Raw genomic sequence first — 21,811 nt, forward strand, 5'->3', positions numbered from 1 at the left:
AAAAAATTTAGGATATTTGTTTTCAGTAGCAATTTGGCATTAGTATTCGGTTTGCACTTCAGGTAATACATTTCTTCTGATGATTTTTTGTTTTTGACCCTGACTTGTTCATATTTCATAAAATAATTCAGTATATTATATTTACACAGGCATGTCTGTGCAAAGTTCCAGAGCTAGGTCCTTGCAAATTTTGGCAAAATGTCACGGGTTCCATGATATTATTCTAGCCTAGAGATTAGTACACCCTAACATTAACACTTGTTTGTTGCATAGAAGTATTTTGAAAATCAAATTATTAGTAAGTAAGTAATATATCCTTTTTATTTCCGCTTCTATAACTCCCCCACCCTATTTTGTACCTATAACTAAATACATATAATTAGGGCTGGAAGAAATCCCAGATACCTAATAATCCAGGCACCTAGAAGTGTAATATTGTTGCTCAAGAGTTTGAAATATTTTCAGCCTTATTATTAAATAGGAAGCCTGTGAGAATGGATAGTCATGGATCTGCATTCCTTGTGAAGTGCTTAATAAATGTAACAGTGCTTGAAATAATAAGTGTTGATGCCCAGCAAAGTGATACTGGCTCTTAAAACATTTGATGCCAGCCTGCAGAAGTGGTAGGGAAAGAAAGGTCATTTCAGCTGGTCATACTGCTTAGTCCCCGAAACGACCTCCTCTTCTTCACTGCTGCAAAATAGCTGACAGGGCAGTGGGAACCAAAATTGCCCCGGAATCAGCTCAAGATGGCTGGCAAAGATCAGGAGAAGCCTCTGACAGGTGTCCCTAGATGCCACATGGACACTTTAAGGGTGGCTATTGGTGGTCATTGACTAGCCACTTGCCAAGAGTAGCAAGGGGATGTCATTACACTTGCAAAGCAGCTCACTTGTAATTTGTATTGACCCACAATTGGTCATGCCTTCTGGGTTTGGACAACCTGGCAATTGGTCATGAGTCAGAGAACTCCAACTGCAAGCCATTGATTATCAGGATGGTTAATCAGCCAAAAATAAACCACCATGAAAAACTTGTTCTGGGTTTACACAACACAGTTAACTGTGGATTGTGTTGTATGAACCTAGTTCATGGATTTTCATGTCATGTGAACCAAGTCATTGGGTAGTGTCCAGGTCACAGAACCCAGGGAACTATGGGTTATGTAGTTCTCTTATGGGCTTTTGCACATGGGGCAGGGCAATGAAAGGGAAGGAATGTAGTGGTTCACTGCTACAGTGAGCCTTATCCTTTCAGCTTATGCAGACTGTGTGAGTTTATCTCTGTTAGTGCTCTCAGAGGAAAGCAACTGGGAGTTCTATTATTTCTGTCCAGCTGCTTCCTTTACCCTCAACGGGGAAGAGAGGCTGGCAACTTCTCTGTGAGTACCTGACACGAGAGATGGGGCAAAATAGAGACACCCTGTTTGGACAGGGGCTTTCTTGATGGGCTAAAATCCTTTGCCACTAAATTGTTCAGTAAGAGAGCCATCACAGCTACACAGTTACTTGAAACGTGGGTACCCTGACTGGGAGTCTTGGCCAGTAATAGTCTCTTTACTGTCTCAAATCCTCTCTGTTTGGACTCCTTCTCTGTCTCATCCACTTTGAACTTTTGTGTCTTAAACTCTAAATTGCTAGCAAGCTGCCATGAAAAGAGATCCCTATACTTTTAATGGAATTGAATTCTTGTTTGCTATAGATTATGTATCTTCATCTCCAATAGTACAGAGTTGCCAGAAGGCTTGATGCAAACTCTTGGACTTTTCTGTGCCTGGATCCAAATAGCACGGGGATACCAAAGCAGAAGTTGTGGTTATCAAAATCATAGTATCTGTGGTATTACTCTGGATTTACTCTTCAACTTGTCTTAACTCATGCATTTGATAAGTCTTGACCTGTTTAGTATTTCAAGGTTGGTCTAAACCTCTCTCTGTGTGGATTTGTTTAGATTTTTTTTCCAGAACACTTGTCTTTGATTACCTTGAAATTTTAGCCTCAGGAATCATTTAAGTCCTTGCCCTGTATGCTCAGCCAAACATACTTCAGTGGGAAGACCAAGCTGTCTGGATTATTGACACATTTATAGTTATTAACTTTGAATCCTTTGAGAATTCCTAATGGAGCCTATAGCTATTTGTTACCTGCTTTATGATTTCTGAAGTGTGTAACTATTAAGCTTTTACTATGGCTGCAATAAAAGACTCTCAGTGATTAGAGGTGTCCTATGTCAGAATGCCAGAATGTGTATATGAAGGATCAGGCCCATTACAAAGGAAAAAAAATCACCTCCTCTCTCTGCTGTCTCTCATTGCTTGGTCAATAGGTAAAGATGTTTGGTGTTTGGGGACATGGAAGCCAGGTAGGAGTTTCTTTGAGGATCATAAAGGTCACTGGAGATGAGCTAGGATCTCTTCTCTGGGCTGAATTTAAATGCTAACCAGGTAATTTTCTGGGTATCCAATGCTAGTCTAAAACAAATCCAATTATTTTCAATAGGTCTATTCTAAGTAGGACTAGTGCTAAATACAACCCATTGTCTGTCCTTTGAGATGGACTCTTACAAACTCCAGAAGTTTGTTTCTAAACCAGAGCTTGAAAAATTTTGCTGGGATCCTTAGCCTCCACATCACATTTCAGATCATCCAATTTGGCTTATAGAAGAGCAGAGTTCCTTTTTTGCTATTCTTCATTCCAGTGTGCCTTTGAACCTTTTAAAATCCCTTACTCCTTTCATAATGGTTGATCCATTTTGTTTCCCTGCTATGCTCTGTGAAGCCAAATCAGCTGGAAATGGTGGAGTAACCTGGCTTCTATATGAACTGTGTGCTCATTTTTAGATAATAAAACCATTTTAAACCTTCACCATTTTAGGTGACATGGTTTATGCCAGCATAAAAATGCTTATAAAAATGTTGCTTTGGCACACTTGCGTATTAATTTGGTAGGTCTACCATAGTTTTTGTGATATAATTAAATCCAAACAATGCCCATGTGGAGACAAAGCATAACATTACCTTTTTAATGCTATTTAGCAAACTAAAGGCAAATAATCAAGCCATTGAAGTGTTTCTTTACAGTGTATTAGGGCCATTCAATGGTTGCAAGAATAATCAGAATAAATAAGCTTTGAAATAATCCAGAATGGATAACAAAATGTTCTTGCTCATGTTGTAGGTAGGTTATAGAATATTTCCCCTACTATCTGTGTGACTGTTAGTTACACAGTGAGAGGAGAAAGATCCTTATTTTTCCAAGAATGATGATTTTAGACTGTATTTTTGTGCATATATATCTGGGAGTAAACTTCTTTTGAATTTAGTAGGATTAATTTCTGAGAAAACATGATAAGATTTCACTAAGTTACTTTTCAGTTTTGGGCAAATTGTGGTTCTGAGTTCAGTGATATGAGTGTGGATTTTTATTTTGGGGTTTCAGTGCTCACATTTTTTATAACAAAGAAAAATAAGTAAAATGATTTGAATTTACTGGGGTGTTGTTTTCTACTGCAGTTTGCTAACAATGGAGAGGAAAGTTTACATGCCAGTTTAATCCTTTCAAAATGGCAATTCATACTTTTCTAAATAAATATAAACTTTAAAATCCTGTGTCTAAAAGAAAGCAAGAATTGTTTATTCATAGTGTGATTCCAGGTCTTCTATATACTGATTTTACAGCCTATTTGGGAATTTCTTGTTGGGACTAGTCTGCCAGACGAAGCCAGATGGTTGTAAATGGTTTTAGAGTCTCTCATCCAGATCTTTTGCTAGTGTTTCTCTGCATTCTCACCTGATGTGAAATTTCCTTTATTTTTCCATTAGGTAAGAATCTAGCTTAGTATACTTTGAATGTCATGGTTTGCATTTCAATATATGTACAGAATGAACACCGTATATTGGGATGCATACAAATTAAATGGTCAAATGAACAGGAAATAAAATTCCTTTTCAAACATTAATAGATTTTTAAAAAAATTAAAAAATCATGCACAATAACATGGAACCCTTTTCTGTGGAGATGCAACAGTGATGATACCTGGAAGGTCTACAGTAATTGGAAATAAACTTCATTTACTATCTCTTAGCAAGATTGTTGTCAGACTTCTCTAATATGAAACAGGCTTCTGCTAATTCATTTTATATAGTATTGTTTGCAGTAAGATAAGGGAAAGATTTGTCTCACACTATCTTCATTTTCTTGTTAAGAACAGTTGATGAAAGTTACATGTAACTTTGCTTCTGGGGTTCTGTGTACAAATGATTTTAAACAGCATACATAATAAACCTCTGTTATATTTAAAATTGTTTCTCATAAATGGAAGGCACTTGCATTGGTGATGCAGTAACTCATGTAAAAGAAAGCAGTAACACTATGAAAGGAGCTATCATTTTCAAATCAGTATTAATTAGACTAGTAGCTTATTTTTAATCTTCTTGATACTTCACCCATTACAAACCCATTCTTGTTAGAATTTCTTTTTTAAATATCAAGGGGAGATAAAGTATGCTTTTGGTTAGTAGATACTATTGAAATGTTTTGTAAGAAAAAAGTGCTGAAGCTGAATTTTCATATTGTAAGAAATACATTGAAAATGGAAGCCCTGTGTCACATGGGCCTCCTATGCTTTGAAATGTTTGGGATCATTTACCCCATGTCATGACATCATCACATGGTACATTTCTCCATTCACTTTCCATGTCATTAGTTGCTCCTGGGGGTTTGTGGAAATGGACAGTTTAATGATCTCACAACATTAGGTAAGTGATCCTACATATTATTAAGGAAGGGGAAAATGAAGCAAGGGGCTGCCATGTTCCGCTTCAGCTCTATGTTCCACTCAAATAGTCAGAAGAAATTGTATTACTAGAACAGCAGGCATACATTCAGATGTTTAGTTGAACAGTGTAAAACTGTGTAATTGATGTATTCTAAAGATGTACCATGCTTATTAAACATTCTGGAAGTCTTTGGCTTTGTTAACTTCAAATCTGAGTCGAAGAGCAAATAAACTTTTTATGCCTGTTTAATATTTCTTGCTAATTTTATCCTGTTTCTAATATAATTCTGGTTGCAGAAGAATTCAGAATGTATTTGGGACAATGCCAATCCATTTGACATAAAGGGCTGAGCACAGAATAAGCAGTAGAGGATTTTCTGTTTCTGAATGATAGGGAGTTTATTAATATGACTAAGACATGAAGAAACATGAAATTGCAATGTGTCATTCTGAAGAACTTCACCAGACTTGAATTTCAAAAAGACCATCAGTGATTGATCTTGTCATATAAAATAGATGAGTGGAAGCAAGTGAAGTTGTAATTCATTCATCTGAAAATACACGTAAATTTAGATGTTCTGGTTTGTTGGACATTTCTTTTATGAAGGATGCAAGAATGAATTGCAATGTACACACATGCTTGTGTTCTAAAGAAGAAGGGATATTCTTGCAGTCCATTGACCTATTCTCAACTGTGAACATTGAACCAACAGCAACAGCCCCAGAATCTCATTTTAAATGCCTTTCCATTTTTTGGCAAAAAAGTGCTTTTTAGAAATTCCTGTAACAGCCTACCTATTCCCTAACCAGTTTGTGCCATGTAAGCAACATAAAGTGGATGGGGTTTGTTTCTACTGGTAGCCTGAGAATTCTTCTGTCGCAGTATTGTAAACTACCTGATAGCATTCTCCAATAGTGGGAAGCTATCTGGTCAGAATACAGTATGCCTAATTCATGTTGGTTCCAATGTCCCCTATTCTTCTTTGAGAGTGTGAGTAAAAAATAGAGCACACTTTGAAATTCATTGACACATACTATTAGCTTGGTCAGTGTGATACAGTGTTGTTGGATCTTACTTATTTTATTGTATTATCACCCTGAGACATTGTGAAGGGTGGAATATAAAAGCCTTAAATAAATGAATGAATGAATAAATATTTAGAACTGAATCTTGAAATGATCTCCTACTTTTAGAAGTTCTAGGAAAGGGGAAGTGATATTAATGTGTGTCTGAACAACCTTATATAATGTTTTCATGTATTAACTTTGAATCTTATAGATTCTTGAATTTCCTTTCAAGAATGGTCCTGATGAAATATCCAAGAGAGTTTTGTTTATCTTATGTAAATTTTCTGTGACCTGGTGTATAATATATGTGTTTAATATGTTTCAGCACACCAAGAAGACCAGATCAATCAGACCCTTCCTTTGGACAGAGAGCAGCATCCCCATCCCTAAAACAAGCTGCTCAGACCAGTGAAAGCACAAGGGAGATGAGGAGCCATGGACAGACCCCGCAACAACAGGCTGATGGGCCAAGGAGGACTCTCCAGGTGGACAGGAGGGACCAGAGATCAGGACGTTCGCCATCTGTGTCACCCGATAGAGCCAGCACCCCTACCTCACCTTATTCTGTCCCACAAATTGCACCTCTCCCTAGCAGCACTCTCTGTCCTATATGCAAGACAACAGAACTCACCTCTTCTCCTAACCAGCCAAACTTCAACACCTGTACACAGTGTCACAACAAGGTCTGCAATCAGTGTGGATTCAACCCCAACCCTCACCTGACTGAGGTAATTGGTATTCATATATGTATGTCTAAGCCTTCTGGTTTGATCAAGCACATGTGTCCCACTAGATGTGTTGTCCTACAGGTTGTAGGGCAAAACATTTGAAGGGCTACAGGTGGTGCATCCTCATTAAATGATATAAGTGTCCATATAAGTTGCTTGACTGCTGATAAGGCTTCTATATTTTCTATATCAGGTTTATGCCTAGGTAGTACAGCTTATTTTTTTAAAAAAGGAACAATGAAAAGGAACCTTTAGGAGACAATTCTAGGTATCTGAAGATTATATATGAAGGTGGGATTTTATGTATTTGCTGATGGGATCTGAGTTAGTGCTGACTGATCAAAAAATGGTTCTTGGGGTTGTGGTGGACAGCTTGATGAAATATCATGTGAATAAGTGGCTGCTATGAAAAGGCAAATTCCATGTTACGTGTAACTAGGAGAAGAATTGAAAATAAAGCTGCCAATATCATATAAATCAGTGGGGTGACCAGAGTTGGAACATTGTGTACAGTTCTGGTCATCGCATTTAAATAAGGATATTCAAAAAAATGCAGAAAAAGGCAACTAAAATGATTAAGGGGCTGGAAGTGGAAGGAAGCTACAGTCCTTTGAAATAACTTCCCAGAGTGATCATCAAAAATGGAATTAACAGCAGATCACCTTGAGATACAGTTTATGCTAACTGGTTTGAATCAAATTTATCTATTTGAATCAAAGTTATTGATTATTACATATATATCATTCATTTTCCTTTTATTAGGAACTGAAAGTAGTTCACATGGTCCTGTTCTAGGGATATCATATTTTCCTAGGATTCCATCTGCAAAATTTGGTACCAAGAAAAATTAAGTGTTTCTTTACCATTTCTTCTGAAATACATTCAGTTGCCTCCCTTTTCAAGTTGGTGACAATGAAGACACTTGGTTTTACCTTCAGCAGGATATCAATTGAGGAGCAATGACCAGATCTAGGGCCAAGCCAGACAATATGTGCAATGTATGATTGCATTTCATATATCTGTTTTTGAACAGGAGCCTTGGAAGTAATCAGCATAAAGATTGAGAGTACGAAATTAGCCATTTTCCCCTTTCACAGCCCCAGAAAAAATGGTTCCTCCAATGCTTTTGCTCCATGGCAAATGTCAACTTTGGATTGTGCTTACTGGTGGAGGTATGGCCCATGGGAGGAAGTGAAATCTCATTCCTGCACATCACAGCCTCAGTCTAGCACCTTTGACTGTTATATTACAGAAAGCAAAGAACCAGATGTGTGAAGGGCAATCATGCAAATCTTGGTAAACTCTGGTATGAAGCCCACACACCTCTGAATCCTCAGAAAGGAATGAGGGAGAATGGAATGGGAAGAAAACTTGAAGCAAGGTGAATAACATAGGCTAGAGCACCTCATTGTATCAGACTGGTTCTACATGATTTCTTTCAACTGGTCTAAGCATGAGAGCTTAGATAATTAGATGTCTTAATTGTACAAGGTTCCTATATAATAAAAAGTTGCTTAGTATCAGGCAAGGAAGGAGACCATCATATGCCAACCTTGATCTAACACCCTTTCATTTGTGATTAAAACTGGATTAATGATTTGCTGCAACATTTGCTTGTATCCTTTTTCATTTCAAAATTAGTTATATATGAAAAAGATGCAACATCCTACTGTTCAGCCTCCATTTATTTCAATGGAGTTTGAAATTAATGGAGTTTTATGGCAGCTGTGTTTGAATTATACCCCTGTTGGGTTAATGCATATTTGCCTGAGTATTTGGTGTGAAATACATTTTCTAATGAATGTTCATTATGCTTTTCCATTTAGAGAAATGAAACTGAATTTCCTGAATGGTATTAAAGGGCATTAAAAGCTTGGGGAAAAAAATAAAAGGATCTCGAAGTTAAAATGAGTTAGCATCAACATATTTTAGAATTTCCTCATTTCATTTTTTGTTCTTTCTTCCTCTTTGTTAGGAGGATTTTAACAGGACAGTTCAAAATGAGCAAACAGCACTCAGGCTGGTAAAGTACTAGGTTACTTTAAAAACTATAGCAAAATATAATAATGAGCCTAATTATTTTTAGCAAAGGAGGAGTTGTAATTATATGATGCTTGCAAATGAAGGAGACCAATCTGAAAGACAGAATCTAATAATCATTTACTTATATGAAGTGCTGGTTATCCACACACAGCGAAGTGCCCATTATGTTCCTGCAGCCACTCCAAATTTTAGAGAATGGCTAGAGGTGCAGGGAGTGAAGCCTGCCCACAACTCTCACTCCAAGCAGCATGAGATACCACAGAGGATATTTTTGAGCTGCCAAACTGAATACTCCCCTGATTCCATGTTATGACTGTTCCAGCAAATAAGTGTGTTGGATGAGGTATACCTACTGCTACACCAGTAGAGTGTCCCTAACCTGATACCAGCACTTGGGAGTACCATGCAAGAATCGTATCAGTGCATATGTTTGTCTGTACTTTTGAGGCCACAAAATAATAACAGTACAAAACAGAGACATGTTGTTATGAATAGACTTACATGTAAAATAAATGTATTTATGAACAGTAACTGGGAAAAAAACAACTTATTCTTATCATCTTTTTAAGTCTCATACCTGTTCCCTGCCATTTTAGAAAGTAAAAGAAAATAAATTGTTAATTTCCCAGATGAGAATGCAGAACTAACAATTTAGGAATCTTTATTTTCTGAATAAAACATTATTTCCCTTGTTTCTATGCTTTAAAAGTGTTTTAGGGCAAATCTTCTTAGGGTGCCCCTCATAATTCTCTCCTCTGCAAATGAATAGCTTGGTTTTAAGCTGGTAGAGCAGTTTCAGAAAATCCTCTTTTTATACATTTGTTGAACGTTTAATAGTACGGCTGTTCCTTTCACTTTCTGATTGGCTGACATAGCAAAAGCTTTTCTACTGAGATTTCTTTTTTGCTTTTTTGTATCAGGGATAATGCCTAGGGTCTTCTATTTTTTAAGATTCCAGTAGAGGTTTTGGATGATGAAACAGAGTTGCTAATTTACAGAATTAATCCTGTCTCTGTTTTATCTCTGTATATTTAATTTGCTTGTCTTTATTTCAGTAACCACTACAATGTATAAAAGATATCAAAATGATGGGACATTTTTCTTTTTTGATTCTTGTATCCAATATTCTTATTCCCAGAATGGTTTTTTAAAAGCAAGTTTGCAGCTTTGATTTAGCCGTCTGTACACAAACACGTATGCACACACACGTGTCTGAGTATGCATGTGCGCGGGCAGTTGCCTCAAAGTTGTTGCTGCTCTTGTTCTTCCCTCATAGACTGTTGTGCATCCCTCTACTCTGCCAGCCCCCATGTCTTCTTATTTCCCAGGCCAATTCATCTTCAACTTTCTGCTGGAAAAAACTACTAAACCAAGTATGCAAACAGGGCTTTTAAAACTACCCCTATCTTATGCATGCAAGGTCTTGAAATTGGAGCATAGGTCTTGCACTTGGGGCATAGGAATGGGTGTCATAAGCACAGGTTAGGGGACAGGTGGCTGGAGAGCAGCACTTGTGAAAGGGATCTTAAGGTACTGGTCGACTGCAGGCTAAACGTGAGTCAGCAGTGTGACACGGTGGTCAAGAGGGTGAAAGCCACCCTTGATTGCATAACCAGAAGTATGGCTTCTAGATCAAGAGAGGTATTACTGCCACTCTGCACGACTCTGGTGCGCTCGCAACTGGAGTATTGTGTTCAGTTCTGGGCTCTACATTACAGGAAGGTTATAGCCAGGTTGGAATCAGTGCAGCATAGGGCCACAAGGATGGTGGCTGGTTTGTAGGGAAAGCTGTATGAAGCAAGACTGAGGGAGCTGGATCTTTTCAGCTTGGAGAAGAGGAGACATATAGGTACATGAGTGGTTGTCACATGGAAGTGGGTAGAGACCTGTTTCCCCCTGCAGAGGAGGGCAGGGTGCATTCTAATGGAGCAAAGTTCAGGGAACCAAGGTTCAATTGGGATGCCAGGAAGTATTTCCTGGCAGTTAGGACTCCTAGGGTATGGAATGGGCTTCCACAGGAGGTGCCTGCAGCCCCATCAGTGAGGGTGTTTAAGGATAGGCTGTACATTCACATGGTAGATATGTCATGAGTGGAGCTGGCTGGAGCCGGGGGTCAGACTAGATGGGCCCTTCTGACTTGTTCTGTTTCTATGTTTCTATACCTTTCTAGAATACATTGTCAGAAGTAAGAGGGAGCAACACTACTACTGATAACGTGTCATTTGGATTATGCTATTCAATTTACAATGCTGATCATCTAGAGAAAACTGAAAAATCTAGAAAGGATTTAGAAAGCATGCTACAGGAAACAGAAATGAACAAGTCTATTTAGGTCCTAAGAAAAGTTGGTTGAAATTATTTATTGATAGCAATTTATTTTCAGAAGACTAAAAGGTTGCCTTGTAGAAGGTAACAAAACAGTTCGCACTGGCACAAACCACGGAGTTAGATGTGGCAAATATGTTTTTATTGCTAAGAAATCTTGCCTAAACAGGAAACCTCTTGACCAAAATGACAAGTTCCCTGGGTAGAACCATTTCACTTGGATGATCTTAACAGGACAGTGGGTTTCACAAATCTTATTCCAACTATTCAGATTAGAATATCCTTGAGATCTTTCCCAGACCTGATTAAGTGGTCATTTGAACATATTGAAACTGTGTTAAATGCCAGGTTAGCAAACATTAGTGCACCCAGGCAAGTAATATGTGTTTGCTCAGTAGTTCGTTGATGCCTGACAATTAATCATGGTGCAAGAGCATGGCTTTGCTTAGAAATGTTTGCAAGGTTATGAACATTCTTTGACATTACATTGCAACTTCCCTAAATATTGATAATTTAGGCAACTACAAATTAAGTGCTATCTTCAAGATATTTACACCCACTCGGCATTAACTTTGCTTTGAATGAGAGGAAGCTTATTTTGTTTCATTGCTCTGGGCCTTGCTAGTTGATGAATCTGGCGATTGATCACTCTGGACCCAAGTTGAATCTAATTTCAAAGTGTGGTGGCATAATTTTAGAACCATGCCAGATTAATTATTTTAGTTTTGCTGAGTCTGATCAAAAGAGGAAAATATAACCAAGCTGTACTGCTTCAGATTCAGCCACAGAATGTCAAAAGGAAGAGAAGCAAGAGGGAAACTTGTTTCAGTGTACAGAATCAACATGGATTCAGAATGTTATTTGTTCATTTGCACATTTATATAATGGAAAAAATTATAAAGCTTAAAATAATAAAAAATGAAAGAACTGGAAAACAAATCTAGCAAAAAACATCCCCAGAGTAAAACAACTTAGTAAAAACATATCAATAGCCACTGAGAGAAGTGCTGTCCTATAGCTGTATCTTTTTCCAGTGTTTCTGTTACACTTGTTTTCAGATGGCCTTTTTTGCAGTGAATTTTTTTTAAAGTTCCAAAACAGACATTTCCTAAAAGGTTAAACATCCTCTTAAGGATTAACATTTAGTTAAATGTTAGACTGTGCGCATCAGGAAGTCTCAGTGTTTATTACAGGAATGTGATGCAACTTCAACTTCATGTTATACACCTCTTTGTGGTGTAGCAAGTTACATTTGGGGCATTCCACATTTTAGCCTAGTTAGTATAAATATATGTTCATGATTTTTTATTAACTTATGCTAAACCTTTGGCCTCATTGCAATGAATTCTTTGGGGCAGTTATCACCTAGTTGAAGAGTTCTTCATTTTCATCTTGCAGTGTTTATATCCTTCTTTTACGCAGGGGAAAAAATAAGCATCTGGGTTTCTTTATATAGCAAATTCAATATTTTGTGATCTTCTGCAGCATAGTCTAGCTGCTCTGTAAACTAAATATACTTGTTATTTTAAGCCTTCTCTAATTTGGGATGTATTAATTTTTTGGCTGTTGCCTAGCTTCATCTTATCTTTGTTTGAGAAGAAATTGCACACAAATTGCACACAAATAAAGCTTTACATAAAGCATCTCAGTTTCAATTCTGTGAACTCTTTGTAAAGTATGTACTGCAATCTATTAAATAGAAACTATGAAATTGAAATAATGAGCTATCGCCCTATTATGCAAAGGACAGCGCAAAAGAGAGATTTTTACAGTGAACAGTCTTTTTTGGAATCAATAACATCTTTAGTCACTTTAAGTACAGTTTCCATTTCTATCCTGTTCCATTGCTCTCTTCTGAGGTATAGAGGTGGGGGGAAGAATAATGAAAAGAGTGTTGCAAGGAAACAAAAAGATGAAACAAGTGTTGGATACATTATTCACTGTGAATAAGGCAGTTCTCCAGACTTTTTATACTGTGTCATCCACATGTTCTGCCTCACATATAAGAAGTAAGCAAGACCAAGCAGGAGTTCTGCAACATTTTAAGAGGTATGATACAGTACAGGAGGTTCAGACTGAAACAGTATACTTTCTCCAAAGGATGTAGGCATGACAGTTTCTTCCTAGGAGAGTGAACATGGGGTAAAGAGTAATTAGAGCAGCAGGTAGCAGAGGCAATAACTTTGGATGTATTAAAAACAGCAGGTTTGCTTCCTTGAAACTGCTGCTTTATTAAGGGCAACATGAAGAACACTGAATATTGAAACACACCAACATTTCAGACTCATGATTTTTCCAGCCATGTATATCTGTCACTAAAACTATCTAAAATCAGTTCTAATTAACATTAAAACATTTTACTAGTGTTTCCATCTGCAAAACCCTTAATGTCAAACACAGAAAGAAGTGACTTGAAAATTTAAGCCCATAGAGGGATTCAAGTGACAAGAAAACAGTGCTGTTCAGCTCCTTTACATCTGACTACATGGAGGCAGGTTTACAAGGAACAAATGGTGTGGAGTTGCTAACTAACAAAGTGTTAAAGCTCTAGTGTTGATCATACCACTGTAAACTAGATTTCTGCAAAATGGTGAGGATCTGAGGATCTTTCTATATGGTAAACTCAGTATACATAATTGGATCTCCAAATAGCTGCTTGTAGTTTAAATCCATCCAATATAGCTAGTGTTCATAGTGTGTTCCTAGCTACAGAAAAGATGTTTCAAATTTAGTGCAAAAATGCTTGGAACTAAAAATGGAGATATACCCATGCCAATATAATACATCAACTTTACCCAACCTGATGTTATCCAAAGCATCTGGAGGGCAACCTCCAAAGTTCCTGACTATTGACCATGCTACCTGGGCCTGATGGGAATTGAAGGCAAAATCATCTGGAGGGTACCATGTTGGAGAAAGGTTGTAATATGCCATATTAAAGGAATATTATTTGCAGTACTTTTGAATCCTGGATAAAGTCCTTATTGTCCAGCATATTACAGATATATGTTTCCTAGATGGAATACACACGTTCAAATCTCCATGGCCTGATGAACTTCATTCCAGAGTCATAAAAGAGCTAGCAGAAGAACTCTCAGAATGCCTGGCAATTATCTCCAGTAAAAACTGGAGAAGTGCCAGATGACTGGAGAAGGGCTAATGTTGTCTCTATCTTCAAAAAAGGGGAAAAAGATGAACCTGGGAACTACAGACCAGTTAGTCTGACAACAATCCTTGGAAAAATTCTAGAAAAAATTATTTTAAAATCTGTCTGTAAGCATTGAAGGAAATGCAGTGATTAATAGAAGCCAACATGGATTTATCAAAAATAAATCCTGTCAGACTAATTTAATCACATTTTTTGACTGGGTAACCTCCCAGATGGACAGAGGTAACACTGCAGACACAATCTACCTAGCTTTTAGCAAAGCCTTTGACATAGTGCTCCAAAACACAAATTAGCAAAAACTGGACTAGATAGAAAAACTATTAGGTAGATCCAAAATTGGCTGCTAAATTGGACACAAAGAGTGCTCATCAACAGCACCTCCTCAAACTGGAGGGGTGCCACAGGGTTCAGCCTTGGGCCCAGTACACTTCAACATCATTAATGATTTGGAAGAGGAAGTTCAAAGAAAAATAATCAAATTTTCAGATGGTACAACACTGGGTGAAATAGCAAACACCACAGAAAACAGAATGAAGATCCAGGGCAATGCTGATAAACTTAAATGCTGGACTGAAAGCAAAAGAATGAGATTCAATAGGGACAAGTGCCAAGTCCTCTACCTATGCAAAAGAAACCAAATGCATTGATACAAGGTTTATTTATGAAATTTGTATGCCGTCCAATTGCCAACATCTTTGGATGGCTAACAGCATAAATAAATTGACAACCCACTCTGGCTGCAATTACAATATTAAAACTCAATATTAAAACATATTAAAATATTGATTAAATAAAAAGGTCTTAACCTGGTGCCAAAAAACATATAATGACGGTGCCAGGCAGACCTCTCTGGGGAGCACATTCCACAGTTGGGGCACCACTGCAGAGAAGGCCCTCCTCCAGGTACTCTGTCTCCTAACTTCTTTCACAGATGGTTCCTGGAGGAGGGCGTCTGTTGCCGATCTCAGGGACAATACCTGGCTTAACAGAACTGAAAAAGAATAAGACCTGACAGTAATTGTGGACAACAGGCTAAATAGCCAACAATGTGAGGCAAACACCAAAACAGCAAGTATTACTTCCAAATCCACTACTACTACTATTCCAGAAGTATATACTCCTCATTAGTCAGACCCCATCTGGAATACTGTGTCCAGTTCTGGGCACCAAGATTTAAGAAGGATACAGAAACATTAGAAAGGGTCCAGAGGAGGGCAGCAAAAATGATCCAGAGTTTGGAAACATTGCCCTGTGAGGAGAGACTAAGAGAAATGCGCATGTTCTGCCTTGAGAAGAGAAGACTGAGGGGGGACATGATATCCCTCTATAAGTACTTCAAAGGCTGTCACAAAGAAGAAAATGGAGATCTCTTCTTGCTGATACCAGAGTGTAGGACGCGGAATAATCAAGTCAAGTTGTGACAACCCAGGTTCAGGCTAGATATCAGGAAAAGTTTCCTCACTGCCAGAGCAATACAACAGTGGAACCAGCTGCCTAGAGAGATTGGTGCCATGCAACAGCAGGAGGTTGGACTTGATGGCCTTCATAGCCCCTTCCAATTCTACTGTTCTATGATTCTTTGAGTTTTGCAAGTTTTGCCATTTGTGGCTTGAAATGTTTCCTTCAGAACTTTTTGAGAGAAAAACTCTGTACAGCTGTACTGCAAATTTCATCCAAAATTGTGTAATAAAGCTTCCAACAGGCTAGAGTAACTAATGGGCACAAAGTTTCACTAGAAAAATAGCTGGTGGGGGAAGAGTTAAGTGCACAGTTTCTCATCTCTTGTAGCTATGACTGGCCAAGTCTTCTTCTTTTTAAAGAAAACAGATCTCTGATGGCATCCTCTCTTTAACGGACTGCCTCATCTAATGTGAAGCTTTAAAGGCAAAGAACCAAAGGTAGGAGAGCTTGGGCCTAAAGTCACCTGTCCACATGTAATGCCTGGACTGCAAAGGGAGCAGGAACACAGTTCCTCTGGCCACAGTTAGGTCCTGCTAGGGAAAGATGCGTTGTATTTTGATTTATATTACTTTTAAGTTCCTATCTATATGTATGTTAGCACATGCAAACTTATTCAGATTTTTGTCCTCTTTGAAAGTGATTTTTTTGAGGGGGTGCAAGAAACATTTCAGGATGGCCTATTAGTCCAGCTGACTGTGCAGAAATGTCAATTATAGCTCTTAAAGCAGAGTGGGGATGAGAGCCAACAAGGCAGAGCAGACACCTTCAAAGGTGGGGCAGGATGAGATAGAAAGGCCAAGCCAGAACTACAGTGGTACCTTGGCTCACAGACTTAATCTGTTCCAGGACTCTGGTCGTGACCCAAATTGGTCGTGAGCTAAGTTAAATTTCCCCATAAGGTTCAGTGTAAATAAGGTTAATCCATTCTGTAACCATTTTTTTTAATCAGAAAAATGTGAAGCAAAGTGACAAAAAGCAACAAAGATTGCAGCCATCTCCCCCCCGCCCCAAACCCAAGCGCGGCCATCTCCCTGCGCCCCCAGTACGACCGAGATCGCGCCTGTCATCTCTGTATGTGCCCGTCATCCTGGCACACTGGAGGGGGGGAGAGACGGGCACAATCGTGGGCGCACTGCGGGAGGGAGAGAGACGGGTGTGAACGGGGCGCGCTGGAGGAGGGAGAGACGGGCATGAATGGGGCGTGCTGGGGGAGGGAGAGAGGGGCACAATCTCGGCCATCCCCCCCCCCCCCCCGCATGATTGCGGCCATCTCCCCACTTGGTCATGAACTAAGGCGTTTGTGAGCCGAGGTACCACTCTAATTGAAGAGTCTGAAGGGGGCAATGGCAGTGGCTGGATGGAGAGGTAAGTTGTAAGATGACTGAACAGTAGTGACAAAGAAGGACAGAAAGACAAGGGGAGAGGAGGGAGGGAAGACACCACTGCAGGAAGAGAAGCCTTGGCTGGAAGGGGGAAGCAGCCATTAGGGACTCACAGGTGAGAATAGCTCTGGCCAGTCACAGTGGAAATGGAAGAAGGGAGGCTTGCTCTGCTTGCTGCGCTTGGCCCCAGAGATCCTGTGCTGAACTCCAGTTACTTGTAACAGCAGTGCCTAGGAGAGTGATAAATTTGGGCTTTAGAGTGGAAGCAGGAGAAACTAGAAATGGGGATTCTCCCAGCTTCTTTTTCTTCAGAAGAAAGCCTCAGCTTGGAGTGAGAGACAGCTGCTTGCCTTGAAATGGAGGTGCTTTGAGAGTCCGAGTGTATACTAGTGCAACTAGCATCACATAATAAATGAAATGTGTTGAGTCCAGCACATACTTGGCCAGTGAAGTTGATGGTAGATAGGTGCTTGAATGTGCCCCTCACTGAGGAGCTGCAGACAATGATGCATTTCCTCCTTTGAGGGATGTATAAGTGGCCTCCCTAATGGCCTGCCACTTGTGTCTAAGATCTTGAGATTGTATGTTGCAAAACAGTAACCTGTCAGTGGAACTCCTCTGGAGTGGAGTGAATAGAAGTACATAGTGGGGAGGAGACACAATGGTTTGAAAACCATCTATTAGATGCGGATTGCCCACCTGGGCCCAGGAAACGGTACTGCTGCCTTGATAGATTTGTCCCAGGCACCTAAAAGGAGGTTGTGGTTTGATCATTCTTAACAAACTTTCCTCGGACCCAAATGATCTGTCCAGTAACTATCCAGTCATTAAGCTTCCCTTTGGGGAGATTAAACTAAAATGCTTCCTTCCAAACTTGCTTTTCTGTAAAAAAGAAATCATCTATGAAAGGATTGTTATATGCACTTGCCTTCACACATCGTGTTCAATTTGGTCCTCTGAAATCTAACTAGTAAAAAGCAATACTTTTGAGGGAGGGGGTGGGGAATCAGTGGCAGAGAAATGCAGCACCCAAGCCCTGCTGAGCTCCCGCTAAACAAGGCAGAATGTTGAGGAGGAGTTTCCTTTTCACTGTACTATTTCCAAGGTTGTTGCATTTTCTACTATGAGTCTGTGCATGGGGAATAAGGGGACACTGGATCTCCAAAGACTCTTTCAGTCCACTCCAGCATGCCTCCATTTTCTCTCTGTTCTTCACTGTTACAGCACCAGCAGAGGGACCAGAGTGGGAGAGGTTTTATCATTACAATGAGGAAGCCTCCAAAGACAGGACTTTGTCTCCAACCATGGACCACTTCTTCTGCCTACAGAAAGGGGGATCTCCAAATTCTTTGTCCTTGGGACCACTCACTCAGGAACCATAGAACTGCACCCTGAGAATCATGACTCAGTTTTAACTATGGTATTGCTATCAGCATATTGCAGTAAAGGGGAATGAGGCATTTAATACACTCCACCAGAGAGAGGGAATTTTCTTACTCCGTGACTCTACCAGTGCACCAGATTCATTTAAAAGTAGTTGTATTAATGATGAGAAAGAGAGAACTATTTGTTTTCTTGACTTCTCTGAGAAACTGAGTTGTTTTCCTCTAGCTTTCAAAGAAATAGACAGAGATGAGGCATATTGAACCAAAAGAAGTTGTCATTAAAGCTATAAGAAAACAGAAAACCAGAAATTAGTCTATAAAAGATGACCTTTCCAGCCATGTCCACCAGTACAGTTATGTCTGAGGCACTGCGTTTATTTCAAAAGGGCTGCTGTGCTAATTGGACTATAAAAACCAGATATTTTTAGCTTTGATTTAAAATGTCACTTTTATTTGCCCTGTGAATGTTTTTGATTGAAGATTGCCTATAAGATGTACTACAAATTTTTCATATATAGCTGGTGTGTTTCTTTCGAAATTAACTCCTCCTTTAGACTCTGATGAAAATCCTTTTCTACATGGACAAAGAAGGCTGAAATAACATATTTAATCCAAAAACTGCAGTAAATAATTTTATTAAACTACAAACAAATGTAAAGGATGATATGCCAGTATAACCAAAAATGATGAAATAAAATAATTCACTGGTGTCATTCGCACACAACGAAGATTGTCTCTGTACTCTTCATTGTGTGCATATGACCTTTTCAACTGCCCTCTTCTATTTATTTATTGCCACCTTCACCCCTGTAACCCTGCTGTGGATTGTCCACAGCAGGAAAAGCAGGCACCTGTTTCCCAACTTGCAAATGAGATGGGCATCCAAAAGATGGCTTTAAAAAAGCACATACACATTCACTGATGTATTCAAAAAGTTATTTCTTAAACTTTCATGTGCTTATAGAATAAAATAACTAGTGATGTGCAAACTCCCTGAGGCTTGATTTTGGATTTGGATTAATAATTCTGAAAAGTGGACAATGCATGGAAATAAATTACATTTTTCCTTGAGAGTTATAATTGCTTCTCCCCATGAGCCTTAAAAACCCTTCCCATGAATTGCTAGACCTTCTTACCTAATGGTCTCTGTGGTGGCATCTCCTTTAATGGCTATTGAAGCAGTGACTGCTGCTCTGCAGATGGATGTCTTCCCTCCCACTCATGGTGACTGCTTTGGCCATGGCGACAGGGATAGCTTTATTTATGTATTTATTTGATTTCTGTACTGACCAGCTTCTCTCTCTTCCTGCAATCATCTTTCTCTTTTGCTTGTTTGCTTTCTTCTCCTCTGTCTCCCTCCTCCCCTTTCACTCCTAGTGCCTGAAATACTGTTATAGCAATGTTCCAGGTGTCAGTAGCCCTGGAAAACAGATTTGTCAGGGTACCATATCCACACAGCATCAAATCCTGTTCTAGGGAACAGAGGAAAGAGGAAGAGACTGTCCTCCCAGCATCCACCACCACAGCAGCTGCCACTTCAGCCAAATAAGTAGGGGGAGTAGGAGGGAGAAGCTATTCTCAAGTGTGAATTAAAATCCAAGCAAAAGAACTTGTGGTGCATAATAGTCAACTCTATTAAAGGGGAGCTTTACAAGTCACAATATGAGGCTCAACTTGCTTTTGAAGCTGGTTGGGCAGGAATTAGCATCATCTCATGGGAGTTAGTAGAGAGAGGAACCTACCATCCAAGAGAGATCACTCCTAAGCCTCCTCTCCCACCATGCAGAGCTCACACAACACCCTGGCACGCGCTTGCATTGTGGGCAATGAAGCAGGCTGGGAGACGACTAGAGCACAGGTGGAGGAAATCTCATGCTGAATCTGACTGAACACTACTTAGAGCTCATTATTGAGCCTATGCTGTGGCAGTGAGGACAGTGAAGAAGGAATTCTTCTCTGCCTCCATTGCATTCTCCCAGTTCCATCCAGCTGAGCTTTTTTGGGTGGCCTTTTACATTCTGGGCCTAAGATAGACTTTATTGCACCATTCGTAGCTTGCTGAAATGACCTTGCCCAGCACTTTAGGAATAAAATTGCTCTGATTAGCCATGAGCTGGACTCCACAGTTGATGTGATCCTAGAATGAGAAGTGGCCAGAGGGCTGTCTGGTCTGTTCTAGTTGGATGAGTTTCAATTGTTGTGGCCAGAGAATGTAGACAAGATGATTGGACAAGTCTGAACCACCACCTGTTTACTGGATCCTTGCCTTTCATGGCTGCTCACCAAAGCCAAGGACAAGTTATGTACCTGGGTCCAGGAGATTGTTAACGTGTCTCCGAGGGAGGGTCAGGTCCCCACCCGCCCTGAAGGAGGTAGTGATCAAGACCATCCTGAAGAAGGCAAACCTGGACCCAGAGATGGCCACCAATTATAGACTGGTGGCTAACATCCCATTTTTGGGCAAGGTGCTTGAACAGGTGGTGGTCGGTCAACTCCAGATTCTCTTGGAGGAAACTGACCATCTGGACCCATTCCAGGCTGGTTTCAGACCTGGCTATGAGACTGAAACTGCCTTGGTGGCCCTGTATGATGACCTGTGCAGGGAGATGGGCAGGGGGAGTGCATACCTGTTGGTCCCTACCTCTCTTTTACATCTAACCCAGGTGAGGCAGTGGTTGTCTTTAACCACTATCTGATGTGCTTTTAAAGCTCAAAATATGTAATTACATATAATTAAGTGTAAAGTGGGGTGCATGTCCTAGTTTACATGTAATGACAGCCTAAAGTATGGGTAATCAATAAGTACAAACCTGCTCTTTGGCTTAACTATGAATTGTTTATTTATTTTATATACCCCCAATTAGTCAAAACAACTGTTAAAACAAAAAGGGGAAGAGAATCCATGGTTTGTTGCTGGGTTCTGAATACTGGATTGTTTGCAGTTATGTAACTACCCATAGTCAGGGTTGCCATAAGTCAGAGACAACTTGATGGCACATAGCAATAGCTGCCCATAGTTAAGCCATAGTGTTGGGTTTACAGACCCTGACAACTCATGGTTCAACAATTCATAATTCAGGAACAACCTACACTGAACCCATACCAAATTCATACTCTGGGTTGTTGTTATATGCAAACAATGAGGCAAGATTTTCTAATTTTACATATACATTGGTGAAATGCATGGATGGTGACTAAGTTCTGGGAGTTATAATGTATGTTTTAATGGAAACATCAACTGTATGTACGTAAAATTCCATGTTAGGTTCATAGGAATGGAACTGAAAACCGATCTATCAAAATGTACCTACACAAACACGATGTACAATATTTGCCATGTTTTGAATCATTGCCTGCCTCTGTGTATAGCTACTGTTCTTTGAGATAATCTTTGAAGAATTTTATCTGGGTTCTTTTGACATTTGAGGTGTGGGGAGGGGGCCTCTTCCATAAATGCTCTCTGGCTTTAGAAGA

The 21,811-nt window shown here is 39.5% G+C and overlaps 1 protein-coding gene across 1 annotated transcript in view; it reads left to right on the plus strand.

The window, feature by feature from the left end:
- BSN (bassoon presynaptic cytomatrix protein) overlaps nucleotides 1–21,811 on the plus strand; it is a 235,216-nt gene that overhangs the window by 20,756 nt on the left and 192,649 nt on the right. The window contains exon 2 of the mRNA XM_044451493.1: nucleotides 6,170–6,572. Coding sequence (XP_044307428.1) covers nucleotides 6,170–6,572 — 403 coding nt within the window. The remainder of the gene's footprint in view (nucleotides 1–6,169; nucleotides 6,573–21,811) is intronic.

This window comes from Varanus komodoensis, unplaced genomic scaffold (assembly GCF_004798865.1).
Source record: "Varanus komodoensis strain SLA01 unplaced genomic scaffold, ASM479886v1 scaffold6_2, whole genome shotgun sequence".
NCBI lineage: Eukaryota > Metazoa > Chordata > Lepidosauria > Squamata > Varanidae > Varanus > Varanus komodoensis.